This window comes from Miniopterus natalensis, chromosome 12 (assembly GCF_054644295.1).
Source record: "Miniopterus natalensis isolate mMinNat1 chromosome 12, mMinNat1.hap1, whole genome shotgun sequence".
Taxonomy (NCBI): domain Eukaryota; kingdom Metazoa; phylum Chordata; class Mammalia; order Chiroptera; family Miniopteridae; genus Miniopterus; species Miniopterus natalensis.
The window spans coordinates 47,868,596-47,890,896 of NC_142092.1; the positions used below are offsets into that span (position 1 = coordinate 47,868,596).

Sequence of the window (22,301 nt, forward strand, 5' to 3'; positions counted from 1 at the left end):
TTGGGAGGCGGGGCTCCACCGCGGTTCCAGTGCCTCAGTTTACCCGGAGTCCCAGACTCTGGATTTGCGTTACCGACGTGGTAGTGATAACGGAGAGCCTCACCAGGGACTTGGGGAAACTGAGGCAGGAGGCGAGCCCAGAGCCCTGGTCGCGGTGCAGAGCGCGGCCCGGGGTTGCTGCCCCCAAGGGCGGGCTTGACCTCTCCTCCCCTCGCTTCCCCTTTCGGCCCCAGCCCCAGGAGCCAGGGCCCCTCCTCTACAGTCGCCAGGCGGCTGGGAACCCAACTCCGAGCCCTGCCCGCCCCGCCCCCACGTGCCCCGCATATTTTCCACGCGGCTAGAGCCGGGCGGGACACGCGCGCCGCCCGCCCTCACCCCCACCCGGGGCGCGTCCCTGCCCGCCCCTCCTCGCTCCCCTCCTCGCTCGAGGAGTCCGACCGCCCCTCCAGTCACCCCTACCTCGCCCCCGCTTTCCCTCCCTTCTCCCTGCGGGCTCTCCTCTCTTCCCCGTGGGCCAACTTTACGCCGAAATATCTTTTCTGCCCTTTTTTGGGATGTTTCTCCGTGGGGAGGCGGGGCTGGTCTGGGGCGGAGGAGGCTGGGGCCGTGGGGAAGAGTTACTGGGCCCCGCGCCGGGAGCCGGGGAGAGGCGGCCCCCCTCCTCCAGCCCGCACGGCGGGGAGCAGTCGCCGGAGCGGGCTCCTGGGGTCGGGGAGAGTGGAGCCCCGCGCGGGGCTGTTTTCGTCTTTCTCGGGATGGGGTGGGGAGAGGAAGCGGAGGCGGCCTCGGCGTGGTTAAGGGAGACCAGGCGAGGAAGCGGGGCGCAGCGCTCCGCCTCGCTCCCCGGCGGCGGGGTGGGAGGCCTGGCTTTTGCTGGTGGGGGTAGGAACCGTGGGAACCGGGGCGGCGGAGGGGGGGGCACGCAAATGCATTGAGATCTGTTTAGCTGCCTGCCGCTACTCGGGGAACTAGCCTGACCGTATACTAACTCCCTGCTTCCCTCGCTTTCCCCAAACTCCTGAAGGTACCTCCATCCAGCTGTAGCCAGTGCTTGACCCCTGGGCATGATCAAGCGCTGCCCTGTTCCTCACTCCCCACATCCACTTAATCCTGTGGATTCTGCTTCCTACTTAGGAGGTTCCTCTTCAGAGTCCCTGGGGTGGCCTTGGGCAGTTCCTTTTATTACCTCCTGCCTGGGTCTGTGGTGGTCTTACTCCTGGTTCTCCAACTCACTCATTCAACTAGTCCTCTACATTGCTACCCAAGGTCTTTTTAAAATTTGGTGCAAAGAGGATACTAGAACCCTCCAAAACCCTCCCTACTCCCTCCCTCTAGGATAAAAGTCCAGATTTCTTAATATGGTATAGACGACGGCCCTTTGTTTTGACCCCTGCAGAGCTCTCTAGCCTCATCTTTCATTCTCAAGCTCACCCCCAATATACAGACTTGTATTTCTTGCTGCATTCATATTGAGCTACTGTAGGCACTGGAAATAGCCATACTTTTCTTAAAGCCTCTACCTTTTCTGCACTCTGTTCCCTCCCCCTAAAATGCTCTCCCTTGGCTGAAATCTGGTGGCCCTATGGACTCACATGAGTGTCTGCTCTTCTGGGAAGCATCCCCTGGCTACTTCCTCTTCCACCCCCTCCACTTAATAGGTGTATGCTCATGGTGCAGGCTCCTATCACTCTCATCATAGTCCCTTTTATAACTGTTCTCATACCTGTTTGTCTCCTCCACTAGTCTGTGAGTCCTTCAGAACAGGGACTGTCTTTTTAAATTCTGAATCCCCCATGCCTAGCACGGCACCAGGCATAAAGTTGGCACTTGATAAACCTTTGCCAGGTGAACTTTTTATGCATTATATTCCAGGAATGCAAAGATACCAATACTATGAGGATCTAGAACTCATGGTCTAGTGTGGCAGTTCTCAAACTTTTTGTCTTAGAACCCCTTACACTCTTAGAATTTAAGGATGGCATTTGAAAATCCAAAAAGCTTTTGTTGAAGTATGTTGTATCTATCAATACTTACCGTATTAAAAAGGAAATTGAGAAAAATTTAAAATATTGTCATAGAAATACACAATCATGTTAACATGTTTTTCATGAAAAATAACTATATTCACCTCCCCAAATTAGTGAGGATGGCAGTTATTTTACATTTTTGCAAATCTTCTTAATCTCTGGCTTAATAAAGGACAACTGCTTTCTCAGAATCTACTTGGCTTTCTATCTGTTGCTATACTTTGGTTTGTTTTAAGTACTATACAGTGAAGAAAATCTAGTCTCAGAAACACAGTGGGAAAGAGAGTAGTATATTTATAGCTTTTTCAGGTAATTGTGAATATTCTTCTTGCTATGACACTAACACTTGACAAATGGTAGTTTCTTAAGGGTTAAAAACCCTTAACCATAAGGGTTCATGTGGAGCCTGAAACCATATCTATAACTTTTATTATTTTACATTAAAATCCATTGGTCTGTATTGCACTTTGGTTGGATCTTTCACCCAGGGGTAATTTTGTAACATCATGCATTGGTCATTTGGAAAAAAACATTGACTCACTGAGCTATGCAGATGTTCCAAATGTTGATACATTTCAGTATGCATTATTTAAAAAAAAAAAAAAAAAATCATGTTCCTAAATATCAGGATTGGTTTCAACAGCAAAGTCTGTTTTACGTTTTGGGAAGTTGTGAAGTTCATGGTGGCAGATACAGGTTTTCAAAATTCTAATTTTTACTTGAAAGCTCCAGTGCTATCATTGGCAATAAATACTGTCAGGTTTTTCTCTGAATTGACAGACTCGCTTTGTTCCTTTTTGGGAAAAGGTCAGCCTGCTACCCGTCTGATAATCATGCTTTGTCTGCCAGTTACTCTTTCAAGTCAATGTGGAGCTCCATGAAAAAAGCAGCTGGTTCAGTTCACAACTCAAAAAACCGCCCAAGTGCTTTCCTCAAGACACTGTCATACTCTCGAGTCCAGCAGAAGTGCCCTGTGCTCACTTCCCAGTTCATCACAGAGAACACTGAGAACACTTGCTACTCAAGGAATAAGATGAAATAAAATCAATAAGGTTTCACTGCTTCATTAAGGACAGTCTTGAGTGAAGCCAGCATTTGTTTTTTAAATTGCTAGTACATGGTGGTGAGAATACAATGACTATTAGTACACTGCCTTGATTTGTGTTAAGGTAGTTTACCCAAGGTTTTTGCACCATCAGCACAAATGCTAACACTGCGAAAAAGGAAAATAATGTCCTGGTATTACAATGAAAATAATCTTCACCTATGGACCCCTGGGAGGGTCCTGGGAACCCCTATGCCTGAGGACATTTTAAGAACTGCTGGTCTAACAGGTATTCGATTCACTCTCCAGAAGGCTCCCTGGGGCATCACTGGTGAGAGGTATGTGATCGGGGACGTGGAGACATGACAGGGAAGTGGTAGCAGGAGTGAACAGCTGTCCTGGGCTCATAGCTGAAGTTCAGTCTGGACTACCACTTGGGGAGGTTGGAGAATGGATTTGATCCCTAAGATCCTCAACTCACAATGCTAGAACACAATTTGGGGTTAGAGAGCCACAGCAGTGTATTGGAGTTGTCGGTCCTCTGCGTCAGGGAGGTGATAATACATCTCTATGTTCCAGTACTTAGCACGGGCATCGCTTAGTAAATATTGAATGAATCAAAGGTGACGGGGTAGTGGTAGGAAGTTGGCACCTTCCTCAATGCACTGCCCTGGGAAGGACAAAGTAATTCCGTCTACTTTATACTGACTCTTAACAGGGTGGGAGTAGGTGTCATGGCTTCAGGGAGGCGAACGGTGCGCAGAGTAGCAGCAGATGGGAATAACATACTGGGCAACAGGGCTGGCTAAAAAAATCACGCATGAGAACAGTGGCAGACCTATGGGGTCTTCCAGATAGTCCATGCAGTGTGGACAGAGGGGATGAATGCAGAAGGAAGTGGAAGCACACATCACTCACCTCCTTCCTCCCTGACCACCTCCCTCTGGGAACTTCCAGATCACAGGGCAGCTGGAACAGGGCGCCCAGCACTGGCGCGGCCACTAGGGGAGCTCTGCTCCTAACTGTAGTCTCACACCTGGGTCAAGCTTTTTCAGTTTTTCTTCTAGTGCTGTTCTAGGCAGTGGGATAAGATCTCAGAGGGACTAAAAGTGCCCCAGTTGGATTTTTCTGCTTGTTAAATGCCTCAACCAAATCTGTACCCATAATTCTCTTAGGCTCAGACACTTGTATTTTATAGGCTTATTATTTTTAGCTTTTGAAAATTCGAATTTGGCCAGGAACTGGATTTGTTCACATACTCTGAGCAGTTATGAAGAACAGTGTGTCCCTGGTAGCCACAAAGCACAGTGGCAGCTGTTGTCCTTGCCACAGTAGAATGACAGTTGGTGAGGCATGGGCACTGGCCAGTGAAATAGGGGACAACAGGAGTATGACTTCTCTGGGAGAGCTTCCCAACTAGGATGACTTTAGGAATCTGGGTGCAAGGAAGAGGAAGGGGCCTCAGAGGGCAGATTGCCACAGTCTGCCCCACTCCATTCCTGAGTCAGATCAAGCTGGTGACAGAACTCAATCCCATTCTCTCCCCACTGTCCTGGGGATTCTCTCATCTCCTCATGATGCCGGGCAGAGTTGCAGGCAGAATCACCTTTATTGGAGCATGACCTGTTTGGGGCTTCTGATCCCACAGCCACCATCGGTAGCTGGGGTGTGAGGAGGATAGTATCAAAAAGGATGAGTAGAGCTGAGGCTGTGGGGACTTGCCAGAAGCTGCTGGCAGGTGGAATGGGCTGGGGCCCTGGCAGGTTCAGATTGAGGTACAGCAGCGTTAATACTCTTGGAGCGTTAATACTCTAGGGAGGGGCAGGCACTTAGGGGGCCCTAGGGCATGAAGGCACTTGGAGCTGGGAGGGGACGGGGATGTGCAGCGGGACTGGGCGGGGCCAGGCCCGGGGTTTGGCAGGCACTTTGGGGAGTGCTGGGATTGGGCAGGTTGGGCCCGACAGCCCAGAAGGCTTTGGTAGTGGCAGGCACAGTCTCTGGGCTGGGTCTGCGTTAAATAGAAGCGGCTACGTTAGTGCTCATCTCGAAGCTCTGAAGGCAGGAACTTGTACTGTTGCTGTCGGATCTGGGCCAGCTTCTTCCGTGCCTCTTCCAGCTCTCGTTCCTTCCGGAGCATCTCTTCCTGGGCGGCAATGATCTGAGGGATGGAGGTCAGGAACTCAGTTCAGTGAGTATGTGCATTAGGGTACAGGGTAGCTGGGACCAGCACAGGCAACGTTACTGCCCTGCTGACAGTGTTGCTGAGTGTCTGGGGCAAAGCTCACCTGGGCAATGCCCCCGACCATCTTCTCCTTCACCACCACTGTCTCATTTTCCTGGTCTTCAAAGGCTGCGGCCTTTTGCGCCGCCTTCACCAGGTTGTCCGAGGCTCGCTTCACCGCATTGCCGGCAACCTGGGCAAAGAGAAGGGAGCAGGAGGTTGAGAATTCAGGTAGGGTCTCAGGTGAGAGAATCCCGCCCCCCGCTCCCCGCCCCGAAAAGCATGCCTTGGAGGGGACAATTTAAAGCAGCACAGCCCAAGGTTCAATGGGATGGGTGAAGGTTCCTCACCTGAAGCCGTTTCATTGCCTCAGAGTCCTGGTCAGCCTTGACCTTGCAGGCCACAAGGAGCTGGGCTGTGGAGGCAGCTACTTGCTTGGCTGATGAGATGAGCTTCTCTTGGCTGGCGTGGCCTTGTACAGCTGCATTGGCTGCCTCACACAGATTGTTGGTGGCTGCAGCCACCATCCGGGCCTAAAGTGAGAAAATAGGATTAAAATGTGCCTCTTACCCTGGTCCATCCCCTCTCTAGCCTTCTCAAGTCTTTCTAGCTCAGAGAGACCTAGTGGGTGTTGTATACTCACAGCAGAAATGAGGCCCTGGGACCATTGCCCATCATCCAGTGCGTTGGCTGGAATGGCACCCACCTGTGGAGGAGGGAGGAGAGCCTGCTCAGACCTGTACTCTCTGTATGTATGTAAAAGCCTCCTGTTACAAAGATGCTGCTGTCCCCATGCTTCTGGGTATCCAAGTACCTACCTTCCCTTGGGCTACCAGCTCCCTCTGGGCAGCTGATGCAGCCTTTACTAGGGCACTTGTGGCAGCTGCAATGGACTTGGCAGCTTCCAGTATCTGTTCCTCAAAGTTCAAGGATTCATCCGCCTCCTGCAATGGAGACAAAAGTTGCAGAGAGAGATGCAAAATAAGAGGGGGCTGAAGGTGGGGACATTCTGCCATTAGGAGGGTAGGAAAGAGGGAGGGAGCAGGACTGACCTTGGGTTTGGCCCGGGGCTTCAGCTGCTCCAGCTTTTTGGCTGCAGCCTCAATGGCAGCTGCAGCTCCCAGGAGCTCATTCTCAGCAATGACTGTGGGGTCCTCTGGGTCTACCCACTCTGTTCCTGGTGGGAAGAAGTGGGGAAGGAAGGGGGTAAGCCAGAGCAGGGAGGTCAGGAGCACTGGGCAGCATGGTTAGTATCACCAGGCCTCTGGCACCTGTGGGGAATACTGGCAGAGGCTACCTCAGAGAAGTCCAACCAGGAAGCAGGGATCTCCCCATGACAAAGGTTTCCCTTTCCTCCCTGGCCCTGGTCACCCCTCACCCTTCATGGCCTCAGCAGCCTGGATGAGCTCAGTGACTGAACCAGCTACACGTTTTGAGTGTCCTGTCAATTGCTGCTTCAATTCTGGGCTTGGCTTCTGCAGGGTCTGGGGAAGAAAGGGGAAGGGAACAGAGAGCATCAGACCTTAGCTTCTACCCTGACCTAAAAATGGGGCAGACCATGGCCCTCAGCACCATCCCTAAACCACTCCATACCACAGCCCTGAAACACCACGCTGCCTATCCAGGTGCACTCGGCACACATGGTCAAGACAGTGGGCTGCATGTCACTCACCGGCTGACAAGGAGCAAGGAGAATGATGAAATGAGAAGAAAGAAGAGATGATGAAGGTAGAGAAGGAGGAGGTCAGGTGGGAAGAGAGGAGATAAGAAAAAGAAGAGAAAGAGGTGAGTGAAAGGACCAAAGATGCTAAGAATAATGGGGCCCTGGTGGAAGGGAGGCCTGGAAATAAGAACAGATTTGGGAAATAGGATGAATGGGGTGGGGTGGGGATTTGAACGAAAAATTAGAGCTGGGTTTAAGGCATGTGGCAAGAGGACTGTGCGTTCAGGGAAGCTGGTATGAGGGGCAGGTGACTTCCTCCTTACCAGGAGCACATGGTCCAGCAGTTCCAGGTAACCATTGGCACATTCCCGGCCATAGTGCAGGGCTCGAAGCCGCACATCAGGGGCCACTTCTGGGTGGTAAGCAGCTTCCTATACCACAGAGTAATATGTTAACTTTGGGATCCCAAAGAGCTCCAGGTCTCCCAAGCCTCTGTAGTTTCTCCCCTACCATGTTCTGCCCTAAAGGTGCCTCACTACCAGGGCTACTACCTTGCAAGCCCGAAGCATATCTGCAATAGCACGACGACTCAGGTTGGCTGTGGCAATGACATCCTCCTGGCGACAGGAGTTGCCAGCGGCAACAGCCTTGGCTGTTGCCATGGTGATACCCTTGGTCATTCGGATGAAATCTTCTGGGGTAGAGGTCTTGGCAGGCGGCTCTGGGGAACAGAAGACCTATTGGGGCAGAACAAGGAAAAACATTTTATAGTGAGACTGTAAGACAATGTAGCACTTGGCTAATCTGGTTCATTCATTCATGTGTTCACTCAGCAAGCATTCACTGAGTTCTCATCGTAGGTCAAGTCCTCGGAGAAGTTCACAGACTCAGCTAATATTATAGCAGGCAGCAGGGTCCAGCAGGGTCATCATTTCTGACTGAAGTAATTGGGGAGAGTTTGCTTGAAATTAAAGAAGCAGCTTTTGAGGTGGGCTTCTTATTCCTAAGCTACAGAGGAGCCTGAAGGGGTAAGTGGCTGAGGCAGGGCAAGAGGGCATTGGGTCTTAAGAGATACAGGGAACAGAGATATTCACTCTCCCTCACGGGCCTTTCCCCTCCCCATCCCTCTTATTCCCCCATAGGCATGCATTTCCTAAACTCTCAAGAGACCCCAGCAATGGGCAGCAGCAGTTCAGCAGTTCATCCTGGGCAAGCCCCCTGAACCTGTCTCAAAGGCCCCTTTTTCTCTGACTTCTTAGTGAGTCAAAGCAGCTCAGTCTAAGCTCACTTCCCCACCTAGTCCCTCTCCTATTATTCTAGACCCTTTCTTGTTTCACTGTCCCCAACTTCAGTGAAAGTCCTCTAAAAATAAAAATTATAAAAAGAGATATAGGTAACAGAAGTGTATTTTAGGTAAGTGGTAGGGCATGAGTAACCAGGATATCAAGCAGGACAGTATTAAGGAGTATTCTAGACTATATGGATGGTGGAAAAAAGGCTGTTGGGGCCTTGAATATTAGACCAAGGAACTTAGAATTTTACATAATATATAAAAGTAATAAAAATATCTCGATGTATGTGTCCCTCCAACAAATTATTACAGATCAGCGAGGTGGCAGATTCTATGTGAGGTGCTAGGAATGCAAAAGGGGAAAAGGTAGACAAGATCCTTATTCTTGTGGAGCTTATATTCTATTTTGGACAGACGAAAAGTAAGTAAACAAGCAGAAAAACTAAAGACATGATCTGGGCTTTGAAGAAAATAGAGAGGATGCTATGATGAGAAATAAAAATGAGGTCCTATTTCAGATCAGTGGTCAGGGAAGGCCTCTCTAGTGAGCAGACATTTAAGCTGAAGCCTGAAGGATTGGAAGGAGCCAAATGTTAAAATAGCTGGAGAGAAGCAAGTGCAAGGGCCTACACTGGGCAAGAACTGACAGAGTGCGATGGGACTAGGTATGGAAAAGGAGAAGAGAGGGACAGGATGGGTTTGGGAAAGTCAGCAGGGGCCATAGGAAATGGCCAGTGATGGTAAGAAGTGTGAATCTACCACAGAAGCCAGGGCAGTCACTAAAGGGTTATAAGTAGTGAAGTGACACGACCTAATTTATATTTTAAAAAGATAATTCTGGCTTCTGTGTAGAGAAAATGGATTGGGAGGGGAGGCTGGTGAGTTGTAGAAGCAGGGAAATAAGATTGAGGCTATGACATAAATACAACTAAGGACTGATGGTTGTTTGGACAAGGTGCTGGTAGTAGAGATGAGGAAAAGAGAAAATGAGATCCGAAGAGAGCACTAACAGGACTTGCTGATGGGCCTAGATGTGGGGAACAAGAGGAAAACATTAAAGCTGGGTTTCTGGCTTTAGGAACTGAGTTACTAACAGGTGACATTTACTGAGATGGAAAGAACGAAGGAATGATCAGGTTTGGGAAGCAGAAAGTTAAAAGTTTCAATTTGGACATTTCCAAGTAGAGATGAAAACAGATTATCAGAAGGATGAATTCAGAAATGAGAAAGATGAATAGGAGAGATGAGACTGACAGAGACTAAAGGCAGGGAGACCAGGTAGAAAACTGGTTCAGCAGTCCCAGTGGGGGAGGGCGGGGAGGGGTGAGACAAAAAGAGAACGGAGAAGGGTAGTTGGAGGACTTGGCAATGATCTGATACGGCAAATAAGACAGTGAAGTCAGAGATGACTGAGGGGAATCTTCATGCCTGGAGGTTGTTACCACCATTAGCAGCAAGTAAGCAGCATGTCAGGAAGAACAGCTGGCTGGAACGCACTGCATCTCGGTGGTAATGTCAAACAGGCGTTGAAAATAGCTAAGCTTAGAATTGGAAGTCAACTTCTTAGAGAACATAACGAAAATGGTTGAATTTGACAGAGAGTAGAGAAAGAAGGCTATCTGTAGAACTTTGGGAAGGCCTCTTTGTTTACTAGGTTGAAGGTGATGCAATGATGATTGTAGATGATGTGTCAGGCAAGAGAAAAACCAATGTCCAGAAAGCCAAAGGGAGAAAGAATTTCAAAGACAGGCTTACTACCACTCAAATGTTCTGGAAATGTGTGAAGAGGATGGAGGCCAAGAAGAGGCCACTGAATGTGGCAACTAATAGGCCACTAATGATGGGAGAAAATGGGAGGATGGTGGTGAAAGAAGATAGTTGTCAAATGCTAAAGAGTAAAACGGTGAGGAGGGAAAGATCTGAGTATAGCTCCATTAAGAACTTGTTTGGTGCCCAGCCTGGCCGGGCATAGCTCAGCAGTTGAGCATCGACCTAGGATCCAGGTGATCAGGGTTCAATTCCCGGTCAGGGCACATGCCCAGGTTGCGGGCTAGCTGATCAATGACTCTCTCATCACTGATGTTTCTATCTCTCCCTCTCCTTTCCTCTCTCTGAAATCAATAAAGATATATTAAAAAAAAAAAAAAAAAAAAAAGTTTGGTGCCCGGATAGAGTGGCTCAGCAGTTCAGCATCGACCTAGGGTCCAGGAGATTGCGGTTTGATTCCTGGTCAGGGCACACACCCGGGTTGTGGGCTCGATCCCCAGCAGGGGACGTGCAGGAGGCAGCCAATCAATAACTCTCTCATCATTGATGTTTCTCTCTCTCTCTCCCTTCCTCTCTCTCTGAAATCAATAAAGATACATTTTAAAAAAAGGTTTGGCAATGAATGAGGAGAATGTGTTTACATTTCTGTGAACACGTGAGATACAGCTTCAGTCTAGCACAACCCCTCTCTTTCACTTGAGGTCCTGATGCCCCAGACTCGTGCTCACCGCCAGTTCCTGCCGTATGTGTTCTGTGGTTGCCTCCAGGGCCCGTGTGCCTTTGGTAGCCTCATCTTCCACAGCTTTCACAGTCTTGAGCAATGATGTCACATTGGTCACCATCACCTAGGGGCATCAGAGTAGTGGGGGGAGGGATCATTTAAGGAATGGGGGAAGCACGTTGATGTGCTCCCTCTCCTGAGGTTGCTCTCATTCCCTCCAACCTTGGCAGAGTTCTTGAGCTGCCACACAGCAGGGTCATCCCCAACTTTGCCAGCTGCAGCCTTTGTTGCACTAATGAGGTCTCCCAGGGCCTTGGCCACATCTTTCACTGCATTGATCAGCACCACCTGTGTGGGAGAGCAGAGGCTCTGGTCTGTGGGAGGAAAAGGGGGAACAAGAAGTGGATCTGACCAGAATTAGGGGTGTCAGGTGAATACCTGGGTCTCGGGGTCCTCAGCTCCCAGGCTGGCTGCACCCAGCTTGACCACATCAGCGAGGCGGGTGATAGTGCCTACAGAAGACTGGGCGGCCTGTGCCAACTTCTCCTGGCTCCCAGCTGCATTCTGCACCAGGACCTTGGTGTCCTCCACCAGCATCTTTGCAGTCTTCAGTATGCCCTCCCTGAAGGAGGGCCCGGCCCAGTCAGCTCTCCTCAGGTCCCCTGCCCCTCCATCCTCTTCTGGCCCTACCCCCACCCTGCCTTCCTGAGACCCCATTCCCTCCTCACCGGTGGTCAGCAAAAGTTTCAGCACCCTCACGGTTGAGTGTGCCGGCTGTAGCGAACATGATCGTGGTGTCAAGGTCGGCAATGATGCCGGACACAGCACTGGCCGCCGTGATGCAGGCCTGGGTGCCACGATTCCCAGCTTGGAGTGCAGCCAGTACATGGGAGACCTAGGGGTGGGAAGTCACACAGTGACTCTGGTAGGTGCCATGTGAAATGGAAAGGTCACTGAGTGCTGGGAGAAGGAACAGAGGAGAGGGCTGGGAAAGCTGAAGGATGGGAAAGGCTGCAGGGCTGGAGGGCCAGTCCCCCAGTCTGCATGGATGAGCACTGTCACCTTTTCAGAGACTCTCCGGGCACACTCTATGAGTTCCTTCTTGGTGTAGGCATCACTGGGACTACATTGCAGGGCACCTGCCTTGGTGACGAGAGCAGAACAGCCATGCCCCAGCTCCTGTACTCGGTGCTTGATGTGGGCTCCTATCTGTGAGCAGATGGAAAAGGGAGATGGATTTTACCAGAGGCACTCAGACATTTCCACTGTGCTTGGAAGTCACTGAGTATCTAAGAAAACATGCATCGCAGCACAGAGACTTTTCCTGTTTCACATCCTTCCGGCAGGAGGTCACCTCCTACACATGGATAATAATAGCATGTGGGCACCAGCTGGTGAGGATTGTATTAAGCACAGTGAAGAGGAGAGGGGAGAAGCACTTTATGCTAGGGTATTTGAAATCAGAGGGCCATGGATTACAACTTGGCCTGTATGCAGTTGTGGAGGGTTTTGGGGTTGGGGATTAGGTGTATCTTGCTGAGATCCAATTACTTGCTTTCTTGGAAAGCCAGGAGCTTAGAGAAGGAAGAACTAAGAAGAGAATACAGACTTGTAGTAGAGCAAAGCAGCAGTCATAGGCCCAGAGGAGAGCGGGCAGAGACAACAGTGGCAGACTGGGATATCCTAGGTCACAGGCCCTGAGGGTGTGTTCCTCATTCTATGAAAGACTAGGTGGAGTTGTGGGTGGGACAGCCACAAAGGCTGACATGGTGGGGACAAGGGATATGCCACTGGGGTTCTCTGTGAGAAGCAGGGGGAAGGTCACGGCTGCCTCTATGTTTACCTCTTCATTTTCAGCAGCCACAGCTGCAGGCTTGGCCTGTGAGGCCAGACGTCCGTAATCACTGGTCAGTTGGTTAGCAAGAGGGCCCAGCTCCTCAGGGCTGGTGTTTGACTTGGTTACCTGGTAATAATGGAAAGGATGAAGTTATGTCCAAACTCAGCTCCCCAAGGGAAGTCCTCTTAAACTCTCCCAAACTTACCATCTCTTGAACGGTGACAGCAATGGCTTTGGCTGTCCGCACCATAGTTGTCTGGTAATCCACGAAGGAACCTTCTGGTTCACCCATTGGTCCTTCATCTAGCTGAGGGGGTAGCATAAGGGAAGGACAAAGATTGTCAGGGTCTCTGGAACCCTGGCCCAGGGTAGCCTCAGTGTTCACAGGCACCCCAAGACTCTAACCTGGTTGATGGCCTGGGTGATGGAGTCCACCATGCCCCCAACGACTCCAGCAGCACTGGCTGCCTCATTGAGGGTTGTTGTCAGGTCCTCTACGGCCTCTGTCATCATCTGCACAGCCTCCTCCAGGGCTTCCTGGGTGTGAGCTGCTTGCTGTGGGTTAGAGTGAGTGAGTGGAGGTGGGGTCCTGTTCCCGCTTCTCCAGCCCTTAACTAGCAGCCCCTCCCTCCCAGCCCTCAATACCTTGGGGTTGCCGCCAGCCTCCTTGGCTGTGTACAGCAACTGCAAGGCAGACTCTGCCAAGGTTTTAGTCTGGTCCAGGAGTGCCATCTGCTGTGGGTGGCTCAGGGTCTTGGAGGCAGCACCCACTGCAGCCAGGGTGAGTGGCTCAAAGTACTGGGCCATCTGAGACACCTGAAGCAAAGTGTTGGAATAGTGGTCAGCTGGACCAGGTACCCTCTTTTACCCTACCCCTGGGACTCCCCACTTGTCTCCCCAGATACCTTGTGTCCCAGCTGGGAGGCTTCAGCTCGGGCAGCACTGGCCAGCGGCTCAATAAGATGGGAGATTTCCTGCACTGCAGTGAGCATTTGAGTGTGCAAGGCCTGGAGAGGAAGCAGACTTTAGCCTTGTAACCTAGAATAGGACCCTCTACTTGCATAGGACCCCATGCTTCCTTCCATACTAACCTAATTAACTAACCCCCTTGGCATGTTCCAGCTTCTTGATGTCCCTGTGAAGCCCATTCTGGAATCTGTCTCCTTCAAGTCTGTCCTCTCTCTTCCCAGACACCACTTTGCACATAACCCTCTTCCTCCTTACCTCCTGAGAGATTCCCTCACGGGGAGCAAGCTGCTGGCTGACTGCAGCAAGGGAAGCCTGGTCTAGGTCCCGTAAACAGCTATTCAGAGCTGCAATGGCCGTATCACACTCCAGCTGCCCTGGAGCCTTGTCCCTGCAGACACATCACAGGCTCTAACACCAAGAATATCCCCTTAAAACAAAGCTAGCCTATCTATCCCTATATCCCCCAAATCTGATAACAGGAGTCCTCTAACACTATCCCATCCAATTGCACTTAAGCACCCACCCCTCCATTCTGCCACAGTGTATGTACCCGTCACAAGGGTTCTCCATCCCAATACCTCATGCTTGTAATAAGCTTCTTAATGGAGTCCGAGACAGTACGGGAATGGCCAGCCAGCACTGACCAGCGTGGGGGGTCCCGGGGATTGACTGCCAGGGCTCGAGCTGTCTGGATTAGTCCCCCAGCACTCTCCAACATTGTCTTGGCAGAGATTACAATGGGCTCCATGGCAGCCCGGCCCTGGGGAGTGGGGAGGAGGGAGGTGAGTCTTGCAACTGACAAGGAGATGAGGTGGATGCTGGCCCACTAGCTCTCCTTTCACGTCAACCTCACCTCAGGGCTGATCTGGGCAGGAATGCTGGCGAACTCAGGGTTGGATGCAAAGGCACTCAGATTGTCCACAGCCTCCAGTAGAGGGGCTGTTGCTGCCTGGCACTGGGCACGGTTCTCCTCTGTGAAGGCCCCATCTAGTGCCTGGAAATGGGTGTAACAGAGGCCCTCAGGAGGGACTAGAGGCAAAGGAGGCGTAGCCCAGGTCTCCCTCCTGGGCGTAAAGGTGCAGGGACAGGCTGGTAATGACCAGTATAAATAGGAAAGGGCTTGGGCTCAGGAAGGAGGGATTTGGTAGAAGGCCTTGGGGAATGATTGGGGGGGGGGGGGGGCAGTTCAGGGGAGAGAAGACTGGATAGGTCAGGGAAAGGCTGAGAATTCAAACACTGGGAACCTTGATGGTCTTGACAAGATTGGCTGTGCTGTTGGCCACCTCCTTGGCTGACTGGACAAACTGGCGCTTGGCAGTAGGATTGGCGGTACGAGCAGAAGCCAGGCGGCAGCTGTTACACAGTGCAGAGGTGTGTTTGGCCACAATGGTGGCTGCAGAGAGCACCTGAGGAGACAGACATGTGGAAGAGCCATGATGAGGGCAGGAGGGAAGAGTACACACCCAGGGAAGAGTCAATTTAGGTTGGGGGATGGAGAGCAATACCTCTGGAAGTCTAACTAAGAAAGATCTGGGAGACAGAGACACCCAAAGATGAACAGGGTGTGAGGGAGGGGGAAATGACAGACACAATAATGGAGAAATTGTAATAGGGTCAGTAGGAGAGTAAGCTCAAACATCTACAGAGAAGTTGTGAACTTAGCAGTAACTGAAAGAACTATGAGAAATGTGGCAGGAAAAGACAATCACCCAAAGAGAAGCTGTGTGTGGAAGGTGTGAGATGGCGCTCCGCCCTCTCCTTCCCCACGGGGCCAGTCCATCCTGGCTCGGTATCCTTTACCAGACTTGCCCATGGTACCTGTTCCCTTGAATTACCTGGGCCTGGGTACAGCCAGGCTCCCCCAAACTCTGACAGGCCATCTGAATTGCCTGGTTTGCACGGGCAAACTGTGTGGGCTCCACCAGTCCTTGCTGTCCAGCTTGGCTGTTGGGGTCAGAGACACCAACCAGATATGCAGCCTGGGGAGAGAGAAATAAAGAATATTCCTCAGGTAGAAGTCAAATAGGGATAGTGGGGACAAAAGAGAGTAGGAGTAAGTTTAGTGACCAGGGTTCTATGTGAGTGGAGGTATTAACAAACTACACAAATTAGGTATTAACAACTTAAGTTATTAAACAATGTTAATGAAATGATTACTAACAAATAAACCATCACTAATAAGTTAATAACAAATTAAAGGTATTAACAAACTATAGTGACACAATAGAAAGCTCCCCAGCCCACCCCCTGCATGCAAAGCCTCTTTTAGACATAGTTCTAAAACTATGGAGGTTGTTAGCCTAATTAACATTTACAACACTTCCAAGCTTTAACGATTTGGAAAGAGGAAAGGGGAATGGGTGTAATGGTTGCCAAAATTTTTTTATGCTTCAAAGACCATCATAAGGTTTGGTTCGTAATTCAACGCATGATAGCTGTGCTTTTTCCTCTTTAAGCTCTCCCAGAAATAAGTCAAGCCATTTAGAGGAGGCCACCCAACAGAAAAGGGCAATGGGAGGTAGGGGAGATTGAGGGAGCTGAAAGGTAGGCTTTTAGGGAAGCAGTCTGAGATGATAAACTCTCAAGCGAGTATTAAAATTTTATATACTAAAGCAAAATACTCTCAGAGCTAATAGGTTACTTTATATTTTATAATGTAGAAAAAGCAAAGTTAAGTGGTAATGCAGATAACTGGAAATTTAGTCACTGATACTATTTTAATAAAGTAATAAGTATGTGAAAAATTATTGACATATGCTAATTAGTATATACCAAGAAAGCCAGGGCTGGAAAAGGCCCAATGGTAGGACAGTGTAATCATAACCCAAGTACCTGGGTTCAGAGGTGACAGTGATCAGAACTGTTGGTGTTCTGATTACTGACAAACCTCTGTACTTCAGGAGGGATAAAGAACCCGTTTCCATAGAGTTGGCTTTGCAAACATAATGTGTGTGTCAGGCTGCACAAGGTGGGGAAGGGAAAGCAGGGGCATTTCAGGAACTGAGAATAACCTGTGCAGCTGCCTCAGTGAAGCCACAGAGGGCCTTGGAAGCTGTGGCAATGGCCTCTCCAAACTCCGGCAGGTTTCCATTCTTGGCATTTTGGGAGATGCCAGTCATGGCCTCACCCAGTACCTGAGGAACAGAGGGTATCAGGAGTCAGGTTCTATCATCAGTGGGGTAGAGCAGCCCCTGGTTAGTTCCATCTTCCTGCCCTTTGGCCTCCTGGGTTCCCAGCTGCACTTACCTTTGAATTCTCCATTACACTGTCCAGGCAGCCAAAGTAGGACATATCGTTGATGGGCTGGACTGGGTTCTCTAGGAGTTCCCGGACCGTCTGTTATAGGTGGAGAGCAAAGTAAGATACCCCTCATCCCAAACTCAGAACACCTTCCTCAACCTCAACCCTGCCAAGTGCCCACCTCCAATTCTCGCAGGGCATTGTCACACTCTTTCTGGCCTGGTGCCTGCTGGGTGCACATGGTGATGAGCTGGTTGATACTATCAGTCACAGCCCTGGGAGGAGCAGAGTGCTGAGTGAATGGGTGCACAGGTTATCATTCCTACTAGTTACTTCTCTTCTGTATGGAACCACTTCTAAGCCAGGGACATCTCAAGAAATGCCCCTTCCCCAGGCTCTCCAATGTTCTAGAACTGGGCTTCCCAGGTCCCACTTACCGGGCAGCTGCAGCCAGCTGACTCTTGAGGTTGGGAGCAGCCGGGTCTGTGGACAGAGCCTTGGCAGCCAGAAGAAGTTTACTTGAAGACATAGAGATGCCCTTCAAGTTGGACACAACCTGGGCTCGGTCCTCTTGGCTCTGTTGAAGGTGAAGAGGTCAACACAATGTCCAGTCCCTTCTTACCTGTCTCTAAAAGGTATCTTCTGTCCACTCACTGAAGTACTGCTAGACACTGGGGAGGGGAGGGAGCCAGGAGCAGGGCAGGACTCCATGGTCACACAGGTGCCTCCTATCTAACCCTTGAACCAGACCCTGTGCCTCTTCATACCGGAGCCTGTCCTGCCATCTCCACGCCAGCTTCCAAGAAGGTGCTGAAGTCCTGTCCAAATCGGCCTGAGGCTCGAGCCAGGTCCTGAGGGGTTCCCCGAGAAGCCTGCACCAGTTCTGTGGCTGCCTGGTTCAGCCCAGCAGCAGCTTCATTCAATCGGCTCTGAGCTTCTTGAAATGTCCCAGTGCTGGGGGGAAGCTGCAGGGTCAGAGAGAAAGTCAGATGCAAGAATGTGAGGGAGACCTTGGTAAAGGAGTGCTGGGAGGTGGTTCCAGAGCTTGGGAGCAATGAAAAGGAATAAATCTGGGAAATCAGGCTCAAGGAGAGGTCTAGAGATGAAAGAAGCTTGGATTTCTTGGGCTCCTATGTTCCCCCCACACCCCTAGTCCTACCTACCGAGTCACTGAGGAGTCGCTTGCTGGCATCTCCCACTGCTCTCAAGGCGTTATCCACATCTCTCTGGCCAGGCAGGCAACTGACACAGCGATTCAGTGCCTGGGTCACTGCTTTAGCCACCTGAGGTAGGAAGGAGATGGGACACTGTCAAAGTGGAAACAATTTGGGAGATTCCCTCTTCCACCTATGGGACACAAAAGATAACTGCTCTACTGCTTCTGAAAGTGAAAGGGGGAAAGGGGTGTTGCAGCTGAGTAGGCTGAAGTTAGAGTATCAAGTAACAGCGATCAAATTTCCCAAACCTGGTGTTTAGATGTGCCCCTGCCTCAGCCTGAGACACGTGTACTAGGATGGAGAGAAAGTATGGGATCCAGGAGGAGATCTCAAGAGCAGAACTGAGAAGCTGTCCCTTCGTCAGTGCGGATGAGGCTTTGCCCCATCGGAGTGGGCCTTCTCATGGGATCTGGGGGAGAGGGAGGAAGTGGCCCCTTCCCAATACCTGACCTGGGCAAGCCGTTGCTGGCTCTCAGGGTCCCCTGGATGACCAGTTGCCTTTTTTGCCTCCTCAATGAGGCTGCTGGCCTTGTCCAGTACATCACTGGCCGTGTCAAGCACAATGGCCTGCACTGCAGGATCTGACGTCAGGGCAGCTACGCCCCTAGCGGCCTGGGCCAGTGACCGCAGCCCACCTGCCACATCCCGTGCTGCAATGCCTGGGAAGACAGGAGAGGAAGGAAAGGGGAAAAGGTACCTTCATGAACAGGCCCTGGTCCCAGTGGTTTCCTGTGAGGCCCCATCCCTCACCCAGCTCCTTATTCCCCCACCCCCCTCACCATATGTCCCATTCCTGGCCCTGCCCACAGACCTGCATAATTTTCATTGCCCTGGGCAACCTCCCCCAACAACTGGGCGATGGCGGAGCTCACTGCTTTGGTGCTGTTGCCCAGGTCCTGGGCACATTTCTCCATCTAGGGTTAAATGGGGAGTCTCAGGGGGGTGCTCAGGTACAACAGGAAATGGAAAGCGGGAACGTGAGAAGCTATGTGGGGACAGCAGCAGTTTAAATGAGGTTTTGGGCAGCTCTGGGGCATAGGTGGGAAGAAAGACATCAGGGTTTGAGTAAGAATGAAGTCTTAAGAATACTTACTGTCTCTCCAGGTAAGGGTTTAAGTTTGCCGTCTCGAGCAGCTGCCTTCACCTCCTGCAGGTCTCTCTCTAGATTCTGTACCACACTCAGTGCAGAATCCATCTCCAAAGGCCCACACGCTTCCTGAGCCTACAATGACATGGGGGTTTGGGGTGTAGGAGGTACTGCTATATCCCACTGATGCCTCAGGTTACATGAGTATCCGTTTTAGATTATTCTACAGATTCCCCATTATCACAGGGCTCTACCCTCATCTTCCAAAAAGCAAGCCAACTCCCATACCTTCTGGGCAGCGGTGCGGAGCTCAGCCAATGCGGTGCCAAGGTTTTTAGCACACTGACTCAGCTGCATGGCCGAAGCCTGGTCCTGAATTGTGGGTACTGAGGCCTTCGCAGCTGCCACCATCTTCCCACCTGGCTGTTGGGGAACAGGCAGGCAGATAAAGGGTACCATCCTTCCTCTGAGCTTGGTACAGGGACTAATGACAGGATGTGGTGAACACTGGGGCTCAGTACTGGACAGAGGCTATTGGTAGAGATTTAAATTGTGGGAGCTCTAGGGGACTCAGGAGCGTGGGAAGGGTTTGGTCTGAGAGGTGGGGAGAGGGTGCCTTGCCTGAAGGAAGCTCTGGCTGGCAGCAATGAGGGCTAGCTGAGCACTGGGACTGTCAGGCTGGGCTTGGCTCCCTCGGACGCCCTGCACCAGTAGTGGAATCTGCTCTGCCACAGCCTGTAGAAGAAAATGTCGTGAGCATCACCCCCTCTCCCTCTAAGGCTGGGGGAAAGTCCCTCTCCTCCCACACCTCCTCCCACCCTCACATGCTTCAAGGGGGTCTCACCTTGCAGCTCTGCACCAGCAGGGGCTGGGGGCCAGCAGAGACTTTGGGGGTGGAGGCTGCATGTTGGGCCGCAGCGATGGTCTGCGTAGCTGAGGCTGCAGCCTGTTTGGCTGCGTGCTGTGAGGACAGAGTAGTCAGGATAAGCCCCAGGCATTTCATACCCAGTCCCTGGCCTACTCTGCCCATGACATCCTCCAAGGAAATATGAAGTGACTCTCTCTTCACATATCCCTCCCAGTTTCAGGCCCCCCACAGGACTCACACTCTTGCTCCTGGTTTATTTCCCAGCCTCACCTCCAGGCGCTGCACCAGCTTTTTCTTGATGGCATTCTGTGCAGCCGCATTAGTTGCCATGCGTAGACCCTCAGCTGCCTCCCGTAGCCGCTGCTGCTGCTCCTCACTGTCAGGGTGGGCAGCTGCTCCCTAAAGGGTGGAGAGACAGACAGTCGTTATCCAGCATCCCTGTGGACCCTCAATAAACTCTGCTCTGATCTCTCCAGACTCAGACTTTTTCTCCTTAAGTCATTTCTAATATCCCTACTGAAAGGTAATCACCACTGAGAGGAGACACCTCAGGCAGGCGAATGGGAAATCTTGGGTGGACCCTGGATTCCCTGTGGGATGCTGAACTCCCTTCTTTACGTGAAACTGTTTCTTTCCTTCTTCAGGAAAAAAGCCATGTTTCTCCCCTGACTCCCCACAAAATACTACTAGCAAATGGGGGTAAGCAGGATTCTCTGGACAAGAAGAATGCAGTTTAGAGCAATACCAAAGCAGGGGATCCGATTACTCCTGCAAACTGAAACACCTGAGCTCAGGGGACCTGGGAGTCTTTCAGCTTCTTCCTGGTAGTCCTCTGCACCCTGTGTCCCTGTGTCCCACTGCCTTGTCTTTGCAGTGCTAACAGTGGAAGCCCTGGGACTGAGGCCTATGTGCATTCATAGGAGAAACCAGGAAGCAGAGGGATCCCAGGCAGGTGGTGGCAGCAAAGTAGGGGGAAGTAGGAACAGCAAACCTTGGATTCAGAGGAAGAAAATGGGTATAGTTGTCAATCAGTCAGCAAGGACTCTGGAAATCATATAGGCTGGAAGCCTGGGCCACCATCCACCGGTAACTTAGGGACACATTTACTTCCTAAGTGCTCCTGTGTTTGTTCTCTTGTATTTTCTGCTTTACCTGGGTCTTTCCCATCAAATGAAGGTGACCATCCGGAATGGTCTACTTCCTTTCAGGGCTGGGAGTCTACACAGAAGTTCTGTACCTTGGCAGCCTCCACCATCTTGGCTGTGGCATCAGCTAGGATCTTGGCAGCACTTAATAGCTTGCGGGAATTCTCCAGGTCACTCTCCCCTTCAGCATCAGCCTTGATGGCATTGACCAGGTCAGAGGTAGCTTGGGCTAGGATGCGGGCCTGTCGCACCATCTCACCTGAGGGGACAGGGCTCAATCAGGTGAGGAAGCCAGAGACACTGAGAGGGTCCCAGGGGCGCAAGAAAATGGTGCAGACAAAGTAGAGATGAGGCTTTTTGTCACCACAGAGACTGGGGGGAAATTCTCGTGTGATCTCCTTGGAGTTATGACTTTCTAGGCTTAGGATCTTGGTGAAAAACAGATTTCCCAGTGGGCTTTGATGGGAGGGAAAATAGTCTTCAATGGGTATTTTCAGCAAACAGTTTTGAGAGGATGAGACACTTTTTGTAAAGGCTTTTGGGGTGATGGGGTGGAGTTGAGTGGGGAAGCCTATCTCCTAACAGTGCCACTTTGCATGTGTCTCTGTATACACTTTCATGTACTCTTTAATGTGCCATGGAAGGCAGAGCAGGGATTCTATTCCTGCATTACAAATGGGGAACCCAGTCTACTGTGCTGAGTCCTTAGGGGGAGATGTCAGGTCTGCAAGGGAATGTCCAGTGGGCTTGGTGAACCTCAGTGGGGTTCTCTGTCTTCCCAGAGGTGGTGTCCTTACCAGCATCACCCATGGAGCTGAAGATGTTCTCAGTGACAGTAAGAATGGTGTCAGTGGCCTGGTCATAACGGCCAGCAGGCCCAGCCCCGGAGGCATGGGCCCTCACATGCTGCAGCAGCTCATTCAGGGCCTGGGTGACAGATGTAGCTGCTGCTCCTACCCCCCGTAATAGCTGCCCATCCTCTGTTGCTGCCTGGGAAGCAGACACACAGCCCTCCACAGCTTTGGCTACTAGTCGTCCGGCCTCCACCAGCTGCTCTTGGCAGACAGGTGAGCTGATTGTGGGTGCCACCACCTGTGGGAAAACTGAATGTCAGAAATGTAGGCAAGGGAAAGGAGTCCTGAGGTGGGGTGTTTGTCACTGGGTTAGGTAAAGAGGCTGCAGGAACTAAAGAGATAAAGTGAG

The 22,301-nt window shown here is 51.1% G+C and overlaps 1 protein-coding gene across 1 annotated transcript in view; it reads right to left on the minus strand.

Moving 5' to 3' along the window:
- Positions 1–4,662: 4,662 nt before the first annotated feature.
- Positions 4,663–22,301, minus strand: part of TLN1 (talin 1) — a 31,030-nt gene continuing 13,391 nt past the window's right edge. Inside the window, exons 20-58 of the mRNA XM_016222887.2 lie at positions 21,896–22,190; positions 21,191–21,357; positions 20,224–20,352; positions 19,930–20,046; positions 19,707–19,820; positions 19,374–19,508; positions 19,092–19,220; positions 18,810–18,912; positions 18,449–18,657; positions 17,945–18,064; positions 17,549–17,746; positions 17,219–17,358; positions 16,963–17,056; positions 16,788–16,877; positions 16,553–16,675; positions 15,377–15,520; positions 14,786–14,947; positions 14,395–14,535; positions 14,120–14,301; positions 13,797–13,929; positions 13,478–13,579; positions 13,218–13,388; positions 12,978–13,127; positions 12,778–12,879; positions 12,579–12,698; positions 11,798–11,944; positions 11,464–11,630; positions 11,174–11,357; positions 10,958–11,083; positions 10,743–10,859; positions 7,508–7,693; positions 7,280–7,387; positions 6,672–6,777; positions 6,346–6,470; positions 6,112–6,237; positions 5,937–5,999; positions 5,644–5,826; positions 5,358–5,486; positions 4,663–5,230 (exon numbers count right to left, since the gene is read on the minus strand). Coding sequence (XP_016078373.1) covers positions 5,105–5,230; positions 5,358–5,486; positions 5,644–5,826; positions 5,937–5,999; positions 6,112–6,237; positions 6,346–6,470; positions 6,672–6,777; positions 7,280–7,387; positions 7,508–7,693; positions 10,743–10,859; positions 10,958–11,083; positions 11,174–11,357; positions 11,464–11,630; positions 11,798–11,944; positions 12,579–12,698; positions 12,778–12,879; positions 12,978–13,127; positions 13,218–13,388; positions 13,478–13,579; positions 13,797–13,929; positions 14,120–14,301; positions 14,395–14,535; positions 14,786–14,947; positions 15,377–15,520; positions 16,553–16,675; positions 16,788–16,877; positions 16,963–17,056; positions 17,219–17,358; positions 17,549–17,746; positions 17,945–18,064; positions 18,449–18,657; positions 18,810–18,912; positions 19,092–19,220; positions 19,374–19,508; positions 19,707–19,820; positions 19,930–20,046; positions 20,224–20,352; positions 21,191–21,357; positions 21,896–22,190 — 5,463 coding nt within the window. The 3' untranslated portion in view covers positions 4,663–5,104. The remainder of the gene's footprint in view (positions 5,231–5,357; positions 5,487–5,643; positions 5,827–5,936; positions 6,000–6,111; positions 6,238–6,345; positions 6,471–6,671; positions 6,778–7,279; positions 7,388–7,507; positions 7,694–10,742; positions 10,860–10,957; positions 11,084–11,173; positions 11,358–11,463; positions 11,631–11,797; positions 11,945–12,578; positions 12,699–12,777; positions 12,880–12,977; positions 13,128–13,217; positions 13,389–13,477; positions 13,580–13,796; positions 13,930–14,119; positions 14,302–14,394; positions 14,536–14,785; positions 14,948–15,376; positions 15,521–16,552; positions 16,676–16,787; positions 16,878–16,962; positions 17,057–17,218; positions 17,359–17,548; positions 17,747–17,944; positions 18,065–18,448; positions 18,658–18,809; positions 18,913–19,091; positions 19,221–19,373; positions 19,509–19,706; positions 19,821–19,929; positions 20,047–20,223; positions 20,353–21,190; positions 21,358–21,895; positions 22,191–22,301) is intronic.